This window comes from Scyliorhinus torazame, chromosome 19 (genome assembly GCF_047496885.1).
Source record: "Scyliorhinus torazame isolate Kashiwa2021f chromosome 19, sScyTor2.1, whole genome shotgun sequence".
Classification (NCBI taxonomy): domain Eukaryota; kingdom Metazoa; phylum Chordata; class Chondrichthyes; order Carcharhiniformes; family Scyliorhinidae; genus Scyliorhinus; species Scyliorhinus torazame.
Window position 1 is genome coordinate 55584486 of NC_092725.1, and position 25741 is coordinate 55610226.

General features: G+C 48.2%; 1 protein-coding gene and 1 pseudogene across 2 annotated transcripts in view; one reads left to right on the forward strand and one right to left on the reverse strand.

The window, feature by feature from the left end:
* Positions 1–25741, forward strand: part of tmtc1 (transmembrane O-mannosyltransferase targeting cadherins 1) — a 229031-nt gene that overhangs the window by 26899 nt on the left and 176391 nt on the right. Inside the window, exon 3 of one of the 2 annotated variants that reach the window (XM_072484310.1) lies at positions 24946–25019. The exons of the other annotated variant lie outside the window; for it this stretch is intronic. Coding sequence (XP_072340411.1) covers positions 24946–25019 — 74 coding nt within the window. The remainder of the gene's footprint in view (positions 1–24945; positions 25020–25741) is intronic. 2 annotated transcript variants of the gene reach the window in all.
* On the reverse strand, positions 20229–20536 carry LOC140396600 (histone H2A.V pseudogene; annotated as a pseudogene).

Here is a 25741-nt window from a genome sequence, read left to right on the forward strand (position 1 = left end):
ACTGGGGATCGGGTGGGGAGGAGGGGGGCTCTGGCAGGGGTTACCGCGCTAACAAACGGAGGTTTGTTAGTGAATGGGAGTGTGGTCGCCGTTCTGCCAGGAAGTCTAAGATTGGTTGTCACCGCCTAAAGAACCCTTGTACCGACCCTCTCAAGGCGAATTTCACCCTCTCCAACTTAATAAACCCCGCCATATCGTTGATCCAGGATTCCACGCTTGGGGGCCTCGCATCCTTCCACTGAAGAAGAATCCTTCGCCGGGCTACCAGGGAGGCAAAGGCCAGAATAGCGGCCTCTTGCACTCCCGGCTCCTCTGCCACCCCAAATATTGCGAGCCCCCAGCCCGGATTGACCCTGGATCCTACCACCCTCGACACCGTCCTCGCTACGCCCTTCCAAAATTCCTCCAGCGCTGGGCATGCCCAGAACATATGGGTGTGATTTGCTGGGCTCCCTGAGCACCTAACACACCTGTCCTTCCACCCCCCCGCCCAAAAAAAACCCGGCTCATCCTTGTCCCGGTCATGTGTGCCCTGTGCAACACCTTAAACTGTATGAGGCTGAGCCTCGCGCACGATGAGGAAGAGTTCACCCTCCCCAGGGCATCTACCCACGTCCCTTCCTCAATCTCCTCTCCCAACTCCTCCTCCCACTTACCTTTCACCTCCACCACCGAGGCCTCCTCCTCCTCCTGCATCACCTGGTAAGTTTCCAAGATCTTCCCCACTAGCACCCACTGGCCCGAGAGCACCCTGTCCTGTACTGTGTGTGGCAGCAGCCGCGGGAATTCCACCGCCTGGCAAACGCCCTTACCTGTAAGTGTCTGAAGGTGTTCCCGGGGGGGAGCCCATACTTCTCCTCCAGTGTTTTCGAGAGGAAGTAGATGGGGGGGGGGGGGGGGGGACACGACTGTGGGGGTGGGTGGTAGGGGGTCGACGGTAACAAAAGGATAGCGCAGGCCGGATAGATGGAGCCTGGGGTAATGGTGATGGTGGATAGGAAGAGGCCCCCCCCCCCCCGCCCCCGTCATAATGGTGACATGTAATGTGAAAGGGTTAGGGAGACCGGTGATGAGAGCGAGAGTTTCTGCACACTTTAAGAGTTTAAAAGCGGATATGGAGATGCTGCAAGAAACCCATCTGAGGGTGAAGGACCAGATGAGGCTTAGGAAGGGTTGGGTGAGCCAGGTGTTTCATTCGGGGTTTGATAGTAAGGTCCGGTGGTAGCGATATTCGTGGGTGAGGTTCCAGATGGAGAAGAGGATGGCGGATCGGGGGGTGGGGGGGGGGGGGGGGGGTGCATTGTGTGTGAGGCTGATGGCGGGACCATGGAGGAGTTTCAGGGTTGCGGGTGCTGGCAATGGCTCCGCTGACGTTTTCAAGGCAGTTTTGGCAGCATTTTAAGTTGGGAGCGGGGTCGGGGAGGTTTCCAATCAGGAGAAATCGCCGGGGAGCCGTTTGAGCCGGGGAGGATGGATGCAAGGTTCCGGGGATGGGAAGAGAAGGGGATTAGGGAGATGAAGTATCTGTTTTTGGGAGAACGGGTTGCGAGCTTGGAGGAGCTGAATGAGAAGTTTGGGTTGGTGTAGGGAGAGAGATTCCTGTGGGACGTTGGGAGGAAGGTCTTCCCGACCTTCCTGTTAGCACCGGCCTCTTCGCGGTTGGAGGCGGTGCTGTCAGTGGGAGGAGTTAGAGAGGGGGCCGTCTCGGCGATTTGCAGGAGGATTTTGGAGGAGGATATGGTATTCATGGAGGGGATTAAGGTAACGTGGGAGGGGGAGCTGGGGGCGCTGGAGGAGGGATTGTGGTGTGAGGTGCTGCGGAGGGTGAATGCCTCGACTTTGTGTGTGAGACTGGGGCTGATACAGCTGAACCTGACAATGATCAGCCGGCTGTTCGAGGGGATGGAGGATGTCCGAGAGCGATGTGGGAGGATCCCTGCGAACCACGTACATATGTTTTGGTCCTGCCCGCAGCTGCAAAGGTTTTGGAGGGCAGTTTAAAAAAAAATTAAAATTTAGAGTACCCAATTCAGTTTTTCCAATTAAGGGGTAATTTAGCCTGGCCAATTCACCCACCCTGCACATCTTTAGGTTGTGGTGGCAAAACCAACGCAAACACGGGAAGAATGTGCAAACTCCACACGGACAGTGACCCAGAGCCGGGATCGAACCTATGACCTTGGTGGTGTGAGGCAGCAGTGCTAACCACTGCGTCGCCATGCTGCCCCTTGGAGGGCAGTTTTCAGTACCATTTCGGGAGTCCTGCATGTAGATGTGGAGCCAGGCCTCCTGGAAGCCACATTCGGAGTATCGGACGGGTTGCAGACGGGTGCGTGGGTAGATGTTCTAGCCATCGTCTCGCTGATTGATTATAGGTGGGTCTTGTTGGGGTGGAGGCCCGTCTTCTCCACCGTGTGCCTCGGCATGGCGGGGGAATCTGCTGCCTCACGCGCCCTGGGTAAAGTGAAATTAGCTCCAAGGGGGGTGAGTGACGTGTTCTACACTGGTTGGGGTTTGTTCATTGTGCATTCTGGAGAGTTGGTTACCATTGATTGCTGAGCGATGGAGTTGGGGGTGAGGAGTGCGGGGGGTTTAATTGTTGGTTGGGTTTTGTGTTTGTCATAAATTGTAAAAATAGTGAAAATGTGGAATAAAAATACTTTAAAAAAATAAATAAATAAAAAAGGTTAACATGCAGGTTGAGTTGGTAGTTAGGAAGGCAAATGCAATGTTAGCATGCATTTCAAAAGGACTAGATTACAAGCGCAGGGATGTAGTGTTGTATAAGGGTCTGGTCAGATCCCATTTGGAATACCATGAACAGTTTGGGGCCCCGTATCTAAGGAAGGATTTGCTGGAGGAGTCAAGACGAGGTTCACAAGAATGATCCCAGGAAGAAGGGCTTGTCATATAAGAATGGTTGAGACTCTGGCTTTGTACTATGGAGTTCAGAAGGATGAGAGAGAAGTGGGGGGGGGGGGGGGGGGAAATCTCGTTGAAACTTACAGGATACTGCGAGGCCAGGAAAGAGTGAACATGGTTAGATGTTTCTACTTGAAGGAGAAATTAGAACCCAAGGGGACAACCTCAGACTAAAGGGATGATCCTTTAAAACTGAGATGAGAAGGAATTTCTTCAGCCAGAAAGTAATGAATCTGTGGAACTCATTGCCACAGAAGGCTGTGGAGGTCAAGTAACATAGGTTCTTGATTAATAAGGGGATCAGTGGTTCTGGGGAGAAGGCAGGAGAATGGGGGTGAGAAACATATTATCCATGATCAAATAAAGGAGGCGATTTGATGGGCCGAATGGTCAAATTCTGCTCCTGCATCTAATGGTCTTATGGAGTGTTGGTTAACTGAGGAATAAATATTGGTCCTGGAAACCAGTGGGGAGGGGGAATTGGATGTGGGGAATTAGTGGGGGATGGGGTGCAATTATAATCTTTGTTATTGTCACAAGTAGTCTTAAATTAACACTGCATTGAAGTTACTGTGACAATCCCCTAGACGCCACATTCCGGCACCTGTTCGGGTACACTGATGGAGAATTCAGAAAGTCCAAATTATCTAACAGCACATCTTTCGGGACTTGTGGGAGGAAACCGGAGCGCCCGGAGGAAACCCACGCAGACACGGGGAGAAAGTGCAGACTCCGCAGAGACAGTGACCCAAGCTGGGAATCGAACCTGGGACCCTGGTGCTGTGAAGCAACAGTGCAAACCACTGTGCTGCCCATATAGGGGAGGAGGTTGAATTAGGGACATGGGGAGGAGGGGGGACGAAATGAAGGGAGGGTTTAGAAAGCCATTGCTGCTCTTCGAAGTAGAGCGGCGGAATCTCTTTTAGCCAACCGAGAGAGATTTACTTTAGTGTCTCACCTGAACAACTCCAACAATGCAGCACTCCCTCAGTATCAGAGGTAAGCCTACATTTTGTCCTTGAGTCCTAAGCCTTTGACTACTTTGACGCCGAAGCACGTGTGCTACCACAGAGCCCGGGCTGACATGTCATTCCCACTACATGAGCTGCCGTAACACTTTCTCAAATTGTTTGCTCAAATGTCCGGGTAACAGATTTGTCACATTAATACGAAACATGCATGCGCTTCAATCTTCAGTTCTTCAACCCGAGTGTGAATCTTGTGACCATCAGATTTCCAGAGCTCTTTTCCCTTCTTTCTTCCCCCTTTGCTGTTTTGAACGTGATTGGAACCGAGCAGATTGGTTGGAATTAGCCTCCGGACCCGCAGGGAATTGGGCGCTGAGTTAGCCATCAGCTGTTTTTCGGGAGACTCACTCGGAGATTTGCAATGTAATATCGACGAGCTTCGAAGATTTAGGTGAACCCAGATTGGAGCCTGAAACTGCACGGACTGAGCTCTGTGAAGCAGCTGGCCGAGTGAAGACTTTCAGGAGTTAAGACCTGCAACTTCAAATTGCTTGCTGAGTGCACTGTAGTGTGAAGTTTCTGCGTGAAATAGGTTCACCTTCAGAGAGACGATATTAAAAAAATCCCGTGTACAAGGTGACCCTGAGGAGCTGTGACTAGCAGCGGTGAATCGGAAGAAAGCAGGTGTGGTAGAGGCTTAGACAGACAATAAAGGGGGGGTGGAATTTTCAGGAATGAATTTTTGACCTCTTTGTGAAGATTGAGAATGGAATAAGCTGCTGCGAGGAGAGCTATACCCCAGGGAGGCTAGTTCCAGTTCAGATGAGAAACCGATGCTGCAGGATTTTGCAGTTAAATTGTCATGTATCTCGACATAATAGAACTTTTTTCTCATTTCCCCACCCCTTCCCCACCCTCTGCCTTCTTCTCTGTGTCAAGCGGAGGCATAGTCGTATTGCCACTGGACTAATTATCAAGAGGCCCAGGTTCGAATCCCACCACAGCGGGTGCTGGAATTTGAATTCAGTAAAACATCTGGAATTAAAAGTCTAACGATGACCCTGAAACCCATTAGGGAATAAAGCCTTCCGTCCTTACCCCAGACCCACAGCAATGTGTTTGATTCTTAAATGCCCCCTGAAATGGCCGAATAAGCTGCTCCGTTATTTCCAACCGCTACGAAGTGTACAGAAAAGGAATGGATCACCCGGCATTAACCTAGGCACCGGAAACAACAGCATCACACCAAGCTCCGCCAACCCGGCAAAGTCCTCCTTACTAACAATTTGTTATGGGCCAGGGTTTAGAGAACCCCAAAGTGTATCATAGAGTTCACCTGACCCACAACTTTAAAAAAAAAAGTATTCAAATTTTCAACGATTTTCAACAAAACGCTCCAAAAGAATAAAACACAAAACAAGCAAAAATTATACATGAGATTTCCAACAAACTACAATAACCCCCATTTAACAAATACCCCCCCCCCCCCGGGTTGCTGCTGCTATTGACCTCCACCTCACGTTCCGTGAGAAAGTCTAGGAACGGTTGCCACCACCTGGAGAACCCCTGCACAGACCCTCGCAAGGCAAACTTTATCCTTTCCGGCTTGATGAACCCTGCCATTATCGTTAATCCAAGCTTCCACGCTTGGAGGCTTCGCATCCCTCCACATTAGTAGGATCATCCGCCGGGCTACCAGGGACGCAAAGGCCAGAACACCGGCCTCTTTCGGCTCCTGCACTCCCGGCTCGTCCGATACCCCAAATAATGCCAATCCCCAGCTCGGCTTGACCCGGGTGTTCACCACTTTGGACATAGTCCTCGCAAAGCCCCTCCAGAACCCCTCCAGCGCCGGGCAGGTCCAGAACATGTGGACGTGATTTGCTGGGCTCCCCGAGCACCTCACACACCTGTCCTCCACCCCAGAAAACCTACTCAACCTCGCCCCTGTCATATGCGCCCTATGGACAACTTTGAACTGTATTATGCTGAGCCTAGCGCTGGAGGCGGAAGAATTAACCCTACTCAGGGCATCAGACCACAGATCTTCATCCAGCTCCTCCCCTCACTTACCCTTTAACTCCTCCACCGAGGCCTCCTCCACCTCCTGCAGCTCCTGATAGATCGCCGAGACCTTGCCTTCTCCAACCCATACACCCAAAATCACCCTGTCCTGAATCCTTCGTGCTGGGAGCAGTGGAAACTCCCTCACATGGTATCTCACAAACGCCCTCACTTGCATGTACCTAAAAGCATTCCCAGGTGGTAACCCAAATTTCTCCCCTAGTGCCCCTAGGCTCGCAAAAGTCCCATCGATGAATAGGTCCCCCATTCTTTTAATACCAGCCCGATGCCAGCTCAGAAACCTCCCATCCATCCTATACCCGGAACGAACCTGTGGTTCTCTCGTATTGGGGACCAGACCGAGGCCCCCACCCTGCCCCTATGTCGCCTCCTCTGCCCCAAGATCTTCAGAGTCGCCGCCACCACCGGACTCGTGGTGTACCTTGTCGGCGAGAGCGGCAGCGGTGCCGTCACCAGCGCCCCCAGGCCCGTACCCACACAAGACGCCACCTCTAGCCTCTTCCACGCCGCCGCTTCTCCCTCCATTACCCACTTACGGCTCATCGCCACATTAGCTGCCCAATAATAGCCACATAGATTCGGCAGCGCCAGTCCCCCCTGTCCCAGCTATGCTCCAAAAACACCTCTTCACCCTCGGGGTCTTATTCGCCCATACGAATCCCATACTACTCCTGCTTACCCGTTTAACAAAGCCTTGGGGATTAGGATGGATGGGCAGGCACCGGAACACAAACAGGAACCTCGGGAGGACCATCATCTTGACCGACTGCACCCTACCCACCAGAGAGAGTGGCAGCATATCCCATCTCTTGGAGCCCTCCTCCATCTGCTCCACCAATCGTGTCAAATTGAGCTTGTGCATGGCCCCCCAGGTATCGGAAGCTCCTCTCTGCCCTCTTCAGCGGTAGCTCGTCTCCCCTTTCCCTGGTCCCCCGCCTGCACCACAAAGAGCTCACTCTTCCCCACGTTGAGCCCGAGGAGTCCCCAAACACCCTAAGGATCCACATAACCTCCGCCATCCCCTCCACTGGGTCTGCAACATATAACAACAGGTCATCAGCAAATAACGACACCCGGTGTGTCGTGTCTTCCCCCCCCCCCCCCGTTGGACCAATCCCCTCCAGTTGCTAGACTCCCTCAGTGCCATGGCCAGTGGCTCAATTGCCAGTGCAAACAACAAGGGGGATAAGGGATACCCCTGCCTCGTCCCACGGTACAACCTAAAGTACTCCGACCTCCACCGGTCCATAGTCACACTCGCCTCTGGGGCCCTATATAACAGCCTTACCCATCTTATGAACCCTTCCCCAAACCCAAACCTCCCAAGCACTTCCCAGAGATACTCCCACTCCACCCGATCGAAGGCCTTCTCCGCGTCCATAGCCGCCACTACTTCCACCCCCCTCCACAGAGGGCATCATGATCACATTTAAGAGCCTCTGCAAATTCGTGTTTAGCTGCCTGCCCTTCACAAACCCCATCTGGTCCTCATGGATCACCCCCGGGACACAGTCCTCAATCCTCGTAGACAGCACCTTCGCCAACAACTTAGCGTCAACATTGAGGAACGAAATCGGCCTATACGATCCACATTGCAATGGATCCTTATCCCGCTTCAAAATCAACGAGATCTGCGCCCGGGACATTGTTGGGGGCAGGGTCCCCTCCTCCCTCGCCTCATTGAAGGTTCTCACCAGCAACGGGCCCAGCAGGTCCACATACTTTCTGTAAAATTCAACAGGGAACCCGTCTGGTCCCGGGGCCTTCCCCGCCTGCATGCTCCCCAATCCTTTAACCAGCTCCTCCAGCCCAATCGGCGCCCCCAAAACCAGCCACCTGCTCCTCCTCCACCCTCGGGAACCTCAGTTGGTCCAAGAATCGCCGCATCCCCTCCCCCTCCCTCCGGGGGCTCAGACCTGTACAGATCCCCATAGACGTCCCTAAATACCTTGTTTATTCTCACCGCACTCCACACCGTATTCCCCCCTCTATCTCTAATTCCACCAATCTCCCTCGCTGCCTCCCTCTTACGAAGCTGATGTGCCAGCATCCAGCTCACCTTCTCCCCCACCAATCTTTCCCTCTCCCTCCTCTCTCTCTTCCCCCTAAGGGCCCTAATGGAAATTAGCTCTCCCCTAACCACCGCCTTCAGAGCCTCCCAGACTACCCCCACCTGCTGCACCTCCCCGTTGTTGTTGGCCTCCAAGTATCTTTGAATACACCCCCGGATCCGCCCGTACACCACCTCATCTGCCAACAGTCCCACATCGAGGCGCCACAGCGGGCGCTGGTCCCTCTCCTCCCCCAACTCCAGCTCCACCCAATGCGGGGCGTGACTGACCCACAACTTTTAATAGATTGTGGTATGGGGAGCACACGGCCCACTCTACAGGTGTGGTACAGCAGAAATGGAAAAGTATTTTTTAAAGCAAAACAATGTTTATTCTGTGAACTCCAGTTAACCTTTTAAAAACATACAGTAAACATCTTAGCAACCATCAATTCAGATACAACCCCCAAAGAATACAACACTAAGTAATCCTTAATAACTTCCCAAACAACATCCAGAAGACAGAAGAAACACCTTTTAACAGAAGCACATCAGGTTTGCATTCACTACTGAAAACATTTATAATTCTGAATTTACCAAATGATCAAGAGATAGTCTTTTCATGGCAGAGAGATCAACAGTACTGCTGCTGCGTCTGGCTTCAGCTCCAACACTGAAAACGAAACTAAAACACACCCTGCAGTAAACAAAAGTAAAAAGCTGACAGACAGCCCAGCTCCACTCACTCTCTGACATCACTGCAGTAATGAACACCCATTTCTTAAAGGTACTCTCACATGACAATCTTGCCAAAATTGGGAGAACTGACTCACAGACAAGGCAAGCAACATACTGATGGAATCATACCTCCTGGATAACGTCCCAGACACCACTACCACCATCCCTGAGTATGACTTGTCCACCATCAGGACAGACCCAGCAGAGGTGGCGGCACAGTGGCATACTGTCGGGAGGGAGTTTACCTGGGAGTCCTCAACATCGACTCCGGACCCCCCCCCCAGTCAGCTGATGAATCAGTGCTCCTCCACGTTGAACATCACTTGGAGGAAGTGCTGAGGGTGACAAGGGTGCAAGATATGCTCTGGGTGGAGAATTTCAATGTCCATCACCAAGAGTGGCTCAGTAGTACCACCACAGACCGAGCTGGCCAGGTCCTAAAGGACACAGCTGCTAGACTGGGACTGCAGCAGGTGGTGAGGGAACCAACAAGAGGGAAAAACCTACTTGACCTCATCCTCACCAACCTGCCTGCTGCAGATGTATCTGTTCATGATAGTATCGGTAGAAGTGACCACCACACAGTACTTGTGGAAACAAAGTCCAGTCTTCACATTGAGGATACTCTCCATCGTGTTGTGTGGCACTACCACCGTGCTAAATGGGATAGATTTTGAACAGATCTAGCAACCCGAGACTGAATAACCATCAGGCACTGTGGGCCATTAGCAACACCTAATTGTCCTTAACCACAATCTGCAACCTCATTGCCTGGCATAGCCCCACACAACCATTACCTCCAACCAGGGGAATCATCCCTGATTCAATGAAGAGTGTAGGAGAGCATGTATAGAGCAACAACACAGGAGTACTTGCTCACTAAACAGCATAAGCAGCTAAGCAATCCCACAACCAACGGATCAGATCTAAGTTCTGCAGTCGTGCTACATCCAGCCGTGAATTGGAGTGGACAACTTGCTGGAAGAGGAGGCTTTTTTTTTTGTTCATGGACTTTGCGGATGACTGCACAATATAGAGCACCATTCGCGACTCCTCACACTGAAAATGTCCATGTCCAAATGCAACAAGACCTGATCAATATCCAAGCTTGGGGCTTGGGCTGACAAGTGGTAAGTAACATTTGCGCCACAGAAGTACCAGGCGATAGCTATCTCCAACAAGAGAGGATGTAACTATTGCCCCATCACATTCAATGGCACTACCATCACTGAATCCCCCAATATCAACATCCTTGGGGCTACCATTGGCCAGAAACTGAACTGGTCTGGCCACAGGGCAGCATGGTAGCATTGTGGATAGCACAATTGCTTCACAGCTCCAGGGTCCCAGGTTCGATTCCGGCTTGGGTCACTGTCTGTGCGGCGTCTGCACATCCTCCCCGTGTGTGCGTGGGTTTCCTCCGGGTGCTCCGGTTTCCTCCCACAGTCCAAAGATATGCAGGTTAGGTGGATTGGCCATGATAAATTGCCCTTAGTGTCCAAAATTGTCCTTAGTGTTGGGTGGGGTTACTGGGTTATGGGGATAGGGTGGAGGTGTTGACCTTGGATAGGGTACTCTTTCCAAGAGCTGGTGCAGACTCGATGGGCCGAATGGCCTCCTTCTGCACTGTAAATTCTATGATAATCTATGGTATAAATACTATGGCTACTAGAACAGGTCAAAGGCTAGGAATCCGGTGGCGAGTAACGCACCTTCTGATCCCCCCCCAAAAGCCTGTCCACAAGCCACAAGTCAGGAGTGTGATGGAATACTCATCACCTGCCTGGATGAGTGCAGCGCCAACAACACCCAAGACGATCAACACCATCCAGCACAAAGCAGCCTGCTTCATTTGCATCCCTTCCACAAACATTCACTCCCTCCGCCACTAATGTACAATGGCAGCCGTGTGTACCATCTACAAGATGCATTGCAGGAACTCACCAAGGTTCCTTAGGCAGCACCTTCATGCCCACGACTACGACCATCTAGAAAGACAACGGTAGCCGAGGAACACCACCATCTGGAGTGTCCCCTCCAAGCCACTCATCATTCTGACTTGGAAATATATCGTCATTACTTTGCTGCCATTGGAATTTCCTCTCTAACAGCATGGTGGTTGTAACTACACCACACGGACTGCAGTGGTTCAAGAAGGAAGCTCACCACCACCTTTTTTGAGGACAATTCGGAACGGGCAATAAATATTGGCCTAGCCAACCCAAGCCCGCATCCTTAAATGAGTAAAAAAAATAAATTTGTCTATAGACCCTCGAGGAAGGTCCCCCCGCTCCCCCAATGGAAAAGTGGCCTGAAATTTGAGCTTGCCTCCGAATTATCTACTATCAGCAGGCCGTAATTGCACCCATGTCTTCACTGGAAATCAGAAAGGAGTCCTTCACAATTAAGTAATGCCGGTGACAAATAAGTTAGAACTTTCTTCCCCCTCACCTGTAAATGGAGTTGAGGGGCTGAATGGCCTATGTCTGTTTCTTTGTTTTTACGTTATGTGGAGCCCTCACCTTAACCAAATTTTAGTGTTCCAATTGCAAACTGCACAACTCACTACACGGGCGCGTCCCAAACGATTTTCTAATGTGACCCCAATTAACATTTGAAAATTAAGTGACCTCCGATGCTAGCAAGAAAACAAAAAATGAGGCAACACTGTCGTTAAATTTTACTTTTTATAGATAAAAGATTGTTTCTAAAGTACTTGATAATAAATTGTTGTTTTATGTACTCACCCGTCCATTACTCCCATCCGAGCTGCTCCAGCTCATGACCCGTGGCTAGGAAGCAGCCGATACAATTGATTTTCATATCTGCATTCAGTGTTACTCATGTATGGGAACATCACACTGAGGTTCACTTGAGGCCACCTTGACATTGTTGCTTTGAATGTGAGATTAGTAGAATACATTTTTAACTTCCTACTAAGGGTTTCAACTGACATGAAATAACATTCATTTTTCCCTGTCAAAGACAGACTTTTATGTATTTCCTTGCTGCTAATGAAATTAAATGAAACAAAATGATTGCAGTGTTTTGTATATGAGCTGTGTGTATTTACTTACCCTCAGAGTGATTGTCCCACATTAAATAATTAAAGCAGCAAGTTTTTTTTCATGAGTTTAAAAGTAAATAAGGTTATTTATTATCCCATACTTGCCTCGAAGGTTTAAAATGCAACACGACTTCTCACAGCATGGTAGCACAGTGACTAGCACTGTGGCTTCACAGCACCAGGGTCCCAGGTTTGATTTCCAGCTGGGTCACTGTCTGTGCGGAGTCTGCACGTTCTCCCCGTGTTCTCACTCAATCACTTCTGGAATGGACCCTGACAGTTGCTCAGATACCAGGCAGAAACCTCAATATTTAATTTAATTTGTAAGACTGCGAGGAAAAGATACTTCGCTCCAGGAGTGATTCCATGCACAAATAAGGATATAGTATCTTGAAACAAACTTTATTACTGACACAGTATTACTAACTTTAACCTCATAAAGAAAATAACTTATAAGAACCAGTTAAAAAATGCTGAACAAAAACATGAAACAATATCTCCTAACTGCTACCTTATTTCTTCACTCAAACTCCGCTGTTAAATACAGTCAGCCAACCCAGGAATACTTGCTGTAAAGAGATGCCTTGGATAAACCACTTTGAGAAAAAGAGATCCTTCAGGAACCAGCTGCAGATTCTTGCCTGAGTCAACAACTGTTTAATCTGCCAGAAACTGCTGTTCTGTTCACAGGAAAAATCTTTATAACTAAACTGTTTTGAGAGAAGCTGCTGCCTGTCCAGAGTCAAATCTTTAACTGAACTAAAACTTAAAACTGAAACTCGATACCTGACTGCTTCAACCCCTGGCTCATCCCATTAACTATATCAAGCACAATATTTCTAATTATCTACTCTCCAGGGAACCTTCATATAAACAAAATTCCATTTGTCCAACTTTTGCGATGCTTTAAATATCCTTTGGCCAAAGTGCCTTTCTTTTAAAATAGGACTTTTTAAAAAGGATTACTGCAGCAGTCACATACTACCCCAGGCTTTAAACCCTCAATGCACCAAATATATAATACAATATATCTGACTTTCTCACATTCATCACACCTCATGCACTCCACAAAGATCAGATACAGTTGAAAGAAAAAACAAAAAAATTACAAAATATATATGTATCAATCTCTCTTTTCTGGAAGGCTTGTAGTTTCTTATGACTTCAGCTTCCGAACCGTCTGGAGCTGACACTGCCACCATTGATGTATTTTTGTTCAAAATGTTAAATTGCCTGAACGTTCACCATATATTGGACCACGACAGGCCTAAAGACAGCAGTTTTATCGCGGATGCTGCTACACCCAATGCAGCTTAAAATAAAATACACTTAACCCACAAGGTAAGTAGCTCACCTAATTGTGGAGCTGTTCTCCTCCCAACCCAGGGCCAGGCTTTATGAGGAAAGTGGGGTTCTTCTGAACAGGGGTAAAAACATAAAAACTAGCCATAGATGAAGCCTTCAGCCAAGCTCTTCATGTATACAGTACCAGAAGACTCGGTGATCCCCTGTTTCTCCCCAGTCCCCACCGATGCACACCCCATTTGTTTCCCCCCTCCTCAAACATATGTATGGCACATGGGTCAGCTAGTTGCGGGCAGATAGCCAGGAGGTTACCAGACCCGACAGTCCCAGTTCAAGCCAGTGTGCGACTATGACGCTGCAGGGCGCCATTTTTAAATTATATTGAGGAGAAAAATTAAATCTGGAAAGTAAGTTACAAAAACGTTTGTTAAACCTGTGTAAGGGCAATGAACTTCCTTGTGCGGGCATGATGGGATTAATTCTTGTGATTCATTTTGTCCATGTACATACCTGCTGCCCAAGGCATGAAAAAGGAACATCCCATTTGATCCTATCTTATCTCTGACTGCTTAGGTGCAACAGTGAATTGGCCAAATGGTTGAATGAGTTCAGTTGCCACCACCAGTTTTGAGTGAGTCTTCCACATAAATTGTGAAGGATTCCTTCACTTTCATGAAGACTTGCATAATCAATAGCAATACTGAAGCCATGTATTTTTAAATGATTGCGAGCCTAATCACTAATGTGCTGCTCAAAGAAGCCATAAACGTTTGCGCCGCATCATGATATCGTGGCAATCTAGACTTGCCGCCATTGACGGAAACTGCAGGTATTGCACATCGCAGTTTGGGCAGGTGAATTCAGCTTTACTGACACTATGAGTGTCCAAATAGATGGTGTCACCATCTGTTCCCCTCGAGGGCCAGCTCTTGCTGACATTTCCGACGGTTTCAGTGAGAAATATGTTTTCGATAAATGACCCTAACGTCCTAGCACTTGGATATTTCTGATGACACGTTTACTATATTTGAATCTGCAGCTACATGTAAGAATTTCATTACGTGCCTTAATGCACCATATGTCACACTCAAATTCACCTTTGAAGGAGTTCCCTCTCTTTGATCTCCCTCCTACTATCTACCGCAAGCCTGGTTCATGATGCAGAGCGAGGCCAGCAGTGCAGGTTCAATTCCCGTGCCGGCTGAGTTTCTTCATGAAGGTCCTGCCTCCTCAACCTTGCCCCTCACCTGAGGTGTGGTGATCCTCCGGTTAAATCACCATCAGCCAGCTCTCCCCCTCAAAGGGAAAAGCAGCCTATGGTCATCTGAGACTACGGTGACTTTACTTTTCTACTGTAAGCCTGCCTTCACTAGTTGATATACACGTTGGGATTCCTACAGCTCCTTATTCAATAAGATTGGCCTCATCGTTAGCCATTTGCTAACTGTGCAAACTTGATGCTAAAATAGGATGCGTCAGAGCTGTCCTGTGGGCTACCTTGAAGAGATGACTGCCCAATATGCATCGCGCATACTCCTGAATGGGCCTGAGGCTGCAATTATCAGAACTGAAAGTTGCCCAGTCTACCTTGCGTTACTCTGGATGTGGCTAACAGGTGAAACCAGCTGTTTTACGCTTCTACTATGCAGTAGCAACCCAAGTAGTATTTTGCACTAACGGTGCAGCCATCAAGCCAGAAAAACGTTCTGCCTATCACATAAATGATTTATGTGGTGTATGAACTGCAGTGCCAGTGTGATACCTGGTATGTAGGCTGTACTTTGCAACGACTGGCTGGTCGTATCAAGCAACGTGTCTCTTTGGCTGTTTGCAATAGGCAGAGGACTGACTGACTATTCAAACAGCCTGTGCTTGCAAAACTCAGAACATAATATCTAACATTAGGTGTGATTCTGCGATTGGGCAGCACTTGCTGAACAACCCTGAGCGTGTTATTGATTAAACTTATGATTATCTGTCGGGCTAGCATTGTTGCTCACTTGCTAGAAATGACATACATTCATACAGAGGGACCTAGCCTCTGCAGGCAAAATTAATTTGTCATAATGATGTATCTTTTTGAATTAAATAAAAGCATGGGGAGGGGGGGGGACACTTTCCTTCTGAATTCTCTATGGCAACATATTTACTAATCAGAGCCAACTTGCTGACCAATCAGCGACCATTTCAAATGCAGTATAAATTGTTACTCCCTTTGAAATTTGGCATTCTTGCATCTGCCCTGATGAGTGCATGATGAAAAGCTTCAACAGCATGTCTCTTTTCTCAGCTGTATTCAAGTTCTGCACTACCAAATGTCTATGAGAGAAAAAACTCCTGAGACTGAGAGACAAGCTAGGCAAAGGCAGGATTGGGCCTTGGTGCAGGGTGCAGCCTTGGAGGAGGCGAAACCCGTGACGCCAAATGCTCTTTGTGATTGTGACCCCCTAAGGTTGGAAACTGCCGGCCTACACCCTCACATTTTGTGCCACTTTTTGGGGGCAAGGGCAGACCGAGAGCCTTGATTATCGGATCCTCAAATAAATCGAACACAAAAGCCATGAATAAAACATGGTGGCCCAGTGATCAATTAATCCTACAGCCCAGTCTAGTTGACGCTTATTTTATCCTGACTGGTTTTGTTGTGTACCTACACCTTCCACATGTAGCTGCTTTTCTTGTGTGAATCTCGAAGGGCTGAGAGCAATCTCTGGAATCAAGGAGACCAACTCAACTGAATCTTTCCTCATCCAATGTCTGATCCAAGGTGCACCTTACAGGCAGAGTCCGTGGGGATTGAGAACTCCTGATAGGTTTTCCTTGCCCAGTTTTAGAGCACAAAAGTCTGTCCCAGCACGGAAGTGATCTCCCTATGGAGTGAAAATGGAGATGAAGCCTCCTGATCTATTCTTGGCTTCCATCAGTAACACTGGACGATCTAACAACTCAAACACCACTGGCAATAGATCAAAGGCTATTATCAAAGCGGTTGTCATGAAAGTTACCAGCAACAAGGAGGAACTGAGCTATTTGAAGGTTTAATGACTCTACCAGGCAGTACCCACCTCACTCAGTTGGAGCAAGACCTTGAAGCTGTGGTGGAAATTATATTATTTTTGCACTTGCTAAGGTGAGAAGTGGTGAATGTGACCCTTCAAGTTTCAGTCATCAAACATTCCCAGGTCAGGTATAAGCAAGGGCAGGTACAGAATAAAGTTTCTTGTTATTTGGCCTAACAACTCAACTCAATAAAACACACACTACTGGGCAGCAAGGTGGCACAGTGGTTAGCACTGCGGCCTCATTTCGCCAAGGACCCAGTTTCGAATCCGGCCGGCCCCAGGTCACTGTCCACCTGGAGTCATCAAGGGGATGAGTGTGGCCAAGCTTAATCAGGGACCCTCCAGGTATTGGCACTCCTCAGAAGTGCTGCCTCACTGCAGGGGATCAACATAGCTCACCCCAACCAGAGAACACCTGCACCATGACTATTGAAACCGTACCTAAATAATTTTTAAAACATTTAAAAAAAAATGGTTTTATGAATTGTTTTATTGTATAAAACACACTTGCGTAACCTAATTGTTGACAAACCGCTGTATGTTCTAGTTATATTGTTATACAGCTACAAGTCCAAACCGTAGGACATACAAACGGGTCTTTCAGATTGTAGTGAACACTAAAGTCATCTCCTAAAACTCTTCCCATTTTATTTTAACTACTCTTTTTAAAAAAAAAAATGCCAAGTATCCCCAGGTTTCTTCTGCCCAAATTACTGTACGACAGTAGGGAGGAAGAGGGTAGGGCTCAAAACTGGGCTTTATGCAGTTTTCCGCTGTCCCTTCTTCCCAGTCAGAGACTTATGGATGTGAGGAATCACACCACCACCAGCAATGGTTGCCTTGATCAGCGAATTGCAAGAAGCATCAGGAATAAGGTGGGTGAACTTAAGGCATGGATCGGTACTTGGGACTACGATGTGGTGGCCATCACGGAAACTTGGATAGAAGAGGGGCAGAAATGGTTGTTGGAGGTCCCTGGTTATAGATGTTTCAATAAGATTAGGGAGGGTGGTAAAAAGGTGGGGGGGTGGCATTATTAATTAGAGGTAGTATAACAGCTGCAGAAAGGCAGTTCGAGGAGTATCACCCTATTGAGGTAGTATGGGTTGAAGTCAGAAATAGGAAAGGAGCAGTCACCTTGTTAGGAGTTTTCTATAGGCCCCCCAATAGTAACAGAGATGTGGAGGAACAGATTGGGAAACAGATTTTGGAAAGGTGCAGAAGTCATAGGGTAGTAGTCATGGGCGACTTTAACTTCCCAAATATTGAGTGGAAACTCTTTAGATCAAATAGTTTGGATGGGGTGGTGTTTGTGCAGTGTGTCCAGGAAGCTTTTCTAACACAGTATGTAGATTGTCCGACCAGAGGAGGGGCAATATTGGATTTAGTACTGGGTAATGAGCCAGGGCAAGTGATAGATTTGTTAGTGGGGGAGCATTTTGGAGATAGTGACCACAATTCTGTGACTTTCACTTTAGTAATGGAGAGGGATAGGTACGTGCAACAGGGCAAGGTTTACAATTGGGGGAAGGGTAAATACGATGTTGTCAGACAAGAATTGAAGTGCATAAGTTGGGAACATAGGCTGGCAGGGAAGGACACAAGTGAAATGTGGAACTTGTTCAAGGAACAGGTGCTACGTGTCCTTGATATGTATGTCCCTGTCAGGCAGGGAAGAGATGGTCGAGTGAGGGAACCATGGTTGACAAGAGAGGTTGAATGTCTTGTTAAGAGGAAAAAGGTGACTTATGTAAGGCTGAGGAAACAAGGTTCAGACAGGGCATTGGAGGGATACAAGATAGCCAGGAGGGAACTGAAGAAAGGGATTAGGAGAGCTAAGAGGGGACATGAACAATCTTTGGCGGGTAGGATCAAGGAAAACCCCAAGGCCTTTTACACATATGTGAGAAATATGAGAATGACTAGAGTGAGGGTAGGTCCGATCAAGGACAGTAGCGGGAGATTGTGTATTGAGTCTGAAGAGATAGGAGAGGTCTTGAACGAGTACTTTTCTTCTGTATTTACAAATGAGAGGGGCGATATTGTTGGAGAGGACAGTGTGAAACAGATTGGTAAGCTCGAGGAAATACTTGTGAGGAAGGAAGATGTGTTGGGCATTTTGAAAAACTTGAGGATAGACAAGTCCCCCGGGCCTGACGGGATATATCCAAGGATTCTGTGGGAAGCAAGAGATGAAATTGCAGAGCCGTTGGCAATGATCTTTTCGTCCTCACTGTCAACAGAGGTGGTACCAGGGGATTGGAGAGTGGCGAATGTCGTGCCCCGGTTCAAAAAAGGGACTAGGGATAACCCTGGGAATTACAGGCCAGTTAGTCTTACTTCGGTGGTTGGCAAAGTAATGGAAAGGGTACTGAAGGATAGGATTTCTGAGCATCTGGAAAGACACTGCTTGATTAGGGATAGTCAGCACGGATTTGTGAGGGGTAGGTCTTGCCTTACAAATCTTATTGAATTCTTTGAGGAGGTGACCAAGCATGTGGATCAAGGTAAAGCAGTGGATGTAGTGTACATGGATTTTAGTAAGGCATTTGATAAAGTTCCCCATGGTAGGCTTATGCAGAAAGTAAGGAGGCATGGGATAGTGGGAAATTTGGCCAGTTGGATAACGAACTGGCTAACAGATAGAAGTCAGAGAGTGGTGGTGGATGGCAAATATTCAGCCTGGATCCCAGTTACCAGTGGCGTACCGCAGGGATCAGTTCTGGGTCCTCTGCTGTTTGTGATTTTCATTAATGACTTGGATGAGGGAGTTGAAGGGTGGGTCAGTAAATTTGCAGACGATACGAAGATTGGTGGAGTTGTGGATAGTAAGGAGGGCTGTTGTCGGCTGCAAAGAGACATAGATAGGATGCAGAGCTGGGCTGAGAAGTGGCAGATGGAGTTTAACCCTGAAAAGTGTGAGGTTGTCCATTTTGGAAGGACAAATATGAATGCGGAATATAGGGTTAACGGTAGAGTTCTTGGCAATGTGGAGGAGCAGAGAAATCTTGGGGTCTATGTTCATACATCTTTGAAAGTTGCCACTCAAGTGGATAGAGCTGTGAAGAAGGCCTATGGTGTGCTCGCGTTCATTAACAGAGGGATTGAATTTAAGAGCCATGAGGTGATGATGCAGCTGTACAAAACTTTGGTAAGGCCACATTTGGAGTACTGTGTACAGTTCTGGTCGCCTCATTTTAGGAAGGATATGGAAGCTCTGGAAAAGGTGCAAAGAAGATTTACCAGGATGTTGCCTGGAATGGAGAGTAGGTCTTACGAGGAAAGGTTGAGGGTGCTAGGCCTTTTCTCATTAGAGCGGAGAAGGATGAGGGGCGACTTGATAGAGGTTTATAAGATGATCAGAGGAATAGATAGAGTAGACAGTCAGAGACTTTTTCCCCGGGTGGAACACACCATTACAAGGGGACATAAATTTAAGGTGAAAGGTGGAAGATATAGGAGGGATATCAGAGGTAGGTTCTTTACCCAGAGAGTGAGTGGGGGCATGGAATGCACTGCCTGTGGAAGTAGTTGAGTCGGAAACATTAGGGACCTTCAAGCAGCTATTGGATAGGTACATGGATTACGGTAAAATGATATAGTGTAGATTTATTTGTTCTTAGGGGCAGCACGGTAGCATTGTGGATGGCGCAGTTGCTTCGCAGCTCCATGGTCCCAGGTTCGGTTCCGGCTTGGGTCGTTGTCTGTGCGGAGTCTGCACGTCCTCCCCGTGTCTGCGTGGGTTTCCTCCGGGTGCTCCGGTTTCCTCCCGCTGTCCGGGGATGTGCGGGTTGGGTGGATTGGCCAATGGTGGATTGCCCTTGGTGTCCGGGTTGCCCTTGGTGTTGGGTGGAGGTGTTGGGTTTGGGTGTGGTGCTCTTTCCGGGGGCCGGTGCGGACTCGGGGGGCCGAGTGGCCTCCTTCTGCCCTGTGGATTCAATGATAATCTATGATTAATCTAGGACAAAGGTTCGGCACAACATCGTGGGCCGAAGGGCCTGTTCTGTGCTGTATTTTCTATGTTCTATGTTCTATGAATCCAGCTCCTCATCACCTCGGATAGCCAACTGCAAGTGACGTGGCGTGATGCGTTTTACTTTAAGATCCTTTGATGCATTTCCTGCCAACTCCAGCACCTCAGCAGTGAGATACTCCAGGATGGGCGCACTGTACACTGCAGATGTAGCACCCACCCGTCCATGGCTAGTGGTACGAGTCTTCAAATGCCTGTGAATACGACCTACAGGAAACTGTAGCCCTGCTCTTTGAGAGCAGGAAACTGCTTTAGCCTTGGCTTTTCCCGAGTCCTTCCCAGCTTTCCCACCAGCCATCTTCTTCTCTCTCTCATAATCTTTTATTGTCACAAGTATGAAGTTGCTGTGAAAAGCTTCTAGTCGCCCCATTCCGGCACCTGTTCGGGTAAGCTGGTACGGGAATTGAACCCGTGCTGCTGGCCTTGTTCTGCATTACAAACCAGCTGTCTAGCCCACCGAGCTAAACCGGTTAGCTGCCCTTCTCAGAGCAGCACCCCCACTCCTCTGGATCACCAGCTGCCTCCTCCTGGTGTGGCTGTCGGTGCTGACTGCCTCTGCCATCAACTCTCAGGCGGTGTTCAGGAGGGCAGGCTTGAGTCTGCGGCCCACCCTGGGGAAGCGGGAGTCTCTCCTCTCCTCACTTATATGGAGTTGTGGGTCCACCTCGGACTCCCGACCTCAGGAGGGCAGGTGGGGGATTGCAGGTCTTCTGTGAACCATCTTCGTGGCTGATGTGAGTGTGTGGTAAGTGGAGCGCTTAAAATTGGCTCCAGCTGTCAGGTTCTTTAGCGCCAACTCCGGCCCCCCCATGCAGCACGGTGGCGCAGTGGTTAGCATTGCTGCCTCACGGCGCCGAGGTCCCAGGTTCAATCCCGGCTCTGGGTCACTGTCTGTGTGGAGTTTGCACATTCTCCCCGTGTTAGCTTGGGTTTCGCCCCGACAACTCAAAGATGTGCAGGATAGGTGAATTGGCCACACTAAATTGCCCCTTAATTGGAAAAAATTTATTGGGTACTCTAAATTTATAAAAAAGAGAAAAAAAACTCCAGCCCCAGCATTGAGAACAACCGCTGGGCCGGGAATTGCTCTGAATTCATGCCCGGCAGAGTACTGGCTTATCCTGACTCGCTTACCGAATAGCGTCCGCAACGGAAACATAAAATTCAGTCCCGGCGGTAACACGTATTTCCCCCAAACGGAAAATCTTGCATTGACTCTGTCTGCTAGTACATCACGTTCAGTGCTAAACATCAGTAACTTTTAAAAAATAAATTTAGAGTACTCAATTCATTTTTCCAATTAAGGGGCAATTTAGCGTGGACAATCCACCTACCCTGCACATCTTTGGATTGTGGGGGCGAAACCCACCCAAACACGGGTTGAATGTGCAAACTCCACACGGACAGTGATCCATTGCCGGGAACGAACCTGGGACCTCGGCGGCGTGAGGCTGCAGTGCTAACCACTGCGCCACCGTGCTGCCCAAACATCAGTAACTTGACTTTAATTTTCCATCAAACCTGACATTCCTACCTTTCCCTTTGTGCCTCGTCAGTCAGTCATTTGAATTTGGTTATCCATCTCACCCTTACCGGAGTGTTAGGGCATCATGAATTTAATATCTTGACCGTGCCTCCCTTTCTCAAACATTTGCCATCAAAATTGTTCCTCGCAAAGTACGATATACAAGAAATTTCAGAGACCTGCAGCCAGGAAAGAACCTTCTTGTGCTTTGCAAGTGCTGCGATTATAATTAATTTATTAGCTCAGTGAACAGCAGGAATGGATCAATTTTTTCCTGCAGCATTTCATGTGGCTGCTTCCCGAATGGAATTAAACTGGATGAACATGCCGTGTTAAAATAGCTTAGCTACTGCAAATACTTCCCCATGCATCTTAATGCCCATTTATCTGAATTATTTCCCACACAACTGAACATTAATTTATATGGCTTACATCCATTTAATGAAGCTTTCATGCATTTTTCTTGATCAAGAAGGGCTTATGGCATGAGGAGATTAGATGATTTGGGGAGGCAAAGAAAAAAAAATGACTGAGGATTTTTTTTTTTTAAACAGAAAAGCAGCAATATTTTCTTGAGGTTGAATACTTAATTCTCCCTCTCAAGCCATGCCTTATTGGCTTAGTAAGAAAATGTCCAGCAAGGTATGGCACGGAGCCTTATCTCAGCACCAGATGCTTGGTATCGATCCCCAAGTGAGGCCTAAATTAACCAGAGCTCAGACTGGAACTTTATTTGATTTGATTTTTTTATTTGATTTATTGTCACATGTACTGAGGTATAGTGAAAAGTATTCTCTGCGTACAGTCCTGACAGATCGCTCCATACATTACATACACTGTACTATAATGAATAATTATAGAACATATAATAAGGGTTATAAAAGATGTAGGAAGAGAATCTGCGGGAGAGCTCGCAGAGAGTCGCCACACTCCGGTGCCATCTTGGAATTAAAAAAATTTTTTTTTTTTAATCCAGCTGTGGCCTGTTTTCTTTTGTGCCCGCTGTCAGGAAGAAGAAGAGCTGGCCCGATTCATTTGTAGTTACCTCAGTACTGGTGTTTGGAGAAATGCTCGATCAGCTCAATGTTCCACATAGCACCATCGAATTCCCACAGAACGGAAGGGCACTACCATTAAAAAGAAAGAAAAGTGTGTTTTTTTTATACCGCCTTTCACATTCTCGGGACATCGCAAAATGCTGCACGGTCAATGGAAGTATTTTTTTGAAATGTCGTCACTGTTGAGAGAAACACAACAGCCAATCTGCACACATCAACCTTTCACCATCAGCAATGTGGTAAACCACCAGATAATCTGTGTTACCGATGTTGTTGAGGGTTCAATACGGGACATTGGGAAGAGCTGCCCTGCTGTTGAAAATAGTGCCACTTGAGGGGAGCAGGCAGAGTCTCAGGTTAATGCCTAATCCGCATCTTTGACAGTGTGGCACTCCCTTCGTACTGCACTGGATTGTCAGCCTCGATTTTGTGCCCATGTCTCTGTGAGGCTGGATTGCAATTCCCCTGCTGGCAGTGCGTTTGAGGGTGGTTAGGGGTGGGGCAGGGGGTGGGGGCGGGATGGTAGTGTGCGGTGGAGGGGAACCTGGTGGAGTAAGACCATAGGGTGTCCTCCGACAGGATCAGTAAGCTGTTAGGCTGGTGTTGAAGAGGGGAGGCATGTAAGATCCAGCAGGCAGCCTTACACCGCCAACGTGCACCCACTGCAGTTATTCTGGTGCCAGGAAGTTGTTGGGCAACATGCTTGCCAAAGGGACAATTGGGGCTCTTAATTTGGTAATTAATGCCAACTTAAGGGCTTCATCCCACCCCAACAGCTGTTAACTAGCTACAGGAGTGACCCACGTCAAGTGGCCAACCCAGTAGGTTTCCCTGTGCAGGCTTGTGCAGGGGGTCCTTCTTTAAGAGGCCTACTGATCCCCTGGTCACATTTTGTGGACACGAGGAGATAAGAACACAAGAAATAGGATCAGGAGTAGGCCATTTGGCCCCTCGAGCCTGCTCTGTCTTCAGTAAGATCATAGCTGATCTTTATTGTGGCCTCAATTCCACTTTCCTGCCAGCCCCCATAACCCTCGACTCCCCTATAGATCAGCCATTTTTCTGATTGAGTCTTGACCATATTCAGTGAACCAGACCCACCGATCACTGGGGGAGTTAATTCTGATTAATGACCTTCTGAGTAAAAAGCAATTCTTTCTTGTCTCCATCTGAAATGCGGGATCTCATATTCTGCATCTATACCCACTAGTTCTGGATTCCCCCCAGAAGGGAAATGGCCTCTCAGTGTCATCCCTGTCGAGCAGAATCTCGGAATCTCTCATTCTTAATTACAATGAGTATTGGCCAGACCTGCTCCCACCTCTCCTCATAAGACAATTCTTCATATCGGATTCGGCCTGGTGAACCTACTCTGAACTGCTTCCACTGCAAGTGTTTCCCTCCCTGAGTAAGGAGATCCAAACTGCACGCAGTACTCTGGGTGTGGTCTCACCAATGGCCTGGACAGCTGTGGCAAGACTTTCCTACCTGTGTCCTCCAAACTCAGTACGATACGGTTCAAGATTCCACTGCTTTCCCAATTACTTGCTGTGGCTGCACGCCGAGCTTTATGTGAGGACAGCCAGATCCCTCTGTACTCTGTAACCTCTCTGTGCAAACAATATTCTGCTTTTCTATTCTTTACACCTGAGCGGACAACTTCACATTTTCTCATAAAATCATAGAATCTCTGCAGTGCAGAAGGAGGGCGTTTGGCCCATCGAACCCCAACCAACCCGCTGAAAGAACACTCCACCCAGGTCCATTCCCTCCGTCCACCCTGTAACCTTACCTGCACATCCCTGGGCACTAAGGGCAATTTAGCGTGGACAATTCACCCAACCTGTTCATTCACATCTGCCATATTTTTTTGCCCGCTTTCTCACTTCACCTGCCTGTGATTTCTTGCTTGATCCTCAGAATGGGGATTTGTGAGATGGGACTCATCACTTGGGTAGCCTAGCTCGCACTTGCACAGGTTTACGGGGCGAAGAGGTTCTAGAGGCCCGCAGCCGATAGTAGGGCGGTTCCTACTTGCCAGGAGAGATGTGGGAGGATTTGGGAGAGGAGGTGAACCCTTTTCCTGTGATTCTGTGGATGTATTCTCATGTCTGTGGTCCTTATTTTTCCAGGTGACGGGGATTGTGGGTCGAGCAGACGTGTTAGCTTGCGTCCTCTTCCTGTTGGCTTTTCTGTCCTACCTTAGGTGCGTACAAGCTATGTCATTCCTCTGTTAAACTAGTGAACCACTTGCAGAGTTGTAGGATTTTTTTTCAATATGAGCTGGCTTTTTTTGTTTTGCTCGTATCTGTCCATTGTGTTTCAGGTTTAATTCTTTTTACCTATTCATCCTGGAAGTGATTTGGTAGTACCGAATTGTATGATATTTTTGATATGAAACCGCAGTCAATGTTTTAAAGATTATCCCCCCAAATCCACCAAGAATCACTGGAACAGGGGTGGGACAGTGGCCCAGTGGTTGGCACTGCAGCCTCGCGGCACCAAGGTTCGAATCCCGGCCCTGGGTCACTATGCGTGTGGAGTTTGCAAATTCTCCCCGTGTCGGCGTGGGTCTCACCCCCACAACCCCAAAATATGTGCCGGGTAGGTGGATTGGCCACGCTAAATTGCCCCATAATTGGGGAAAAATAAAGAATTGGATACTCTGAATTTATTTAAAACAAAGAATCACTGGAACACCACTGCCCTACATAGAAAATAGAAGCAGGAGGCGGCCATTCGGCCCTCTGAGCCTGCTCCGCCATTCATTACAATCATGGCTGATCATCAAATTCCCACTCTTTTCCCCCCCCCCACAATTCCCCATGATACCTTTAGCTCCAAGAGTTATATCTAATTCTAGGCGAGCCATTAAAACTGCTCCTCAAATCAGTTTGAGAAATGGAAGTCATGAACACATTTGAAAAC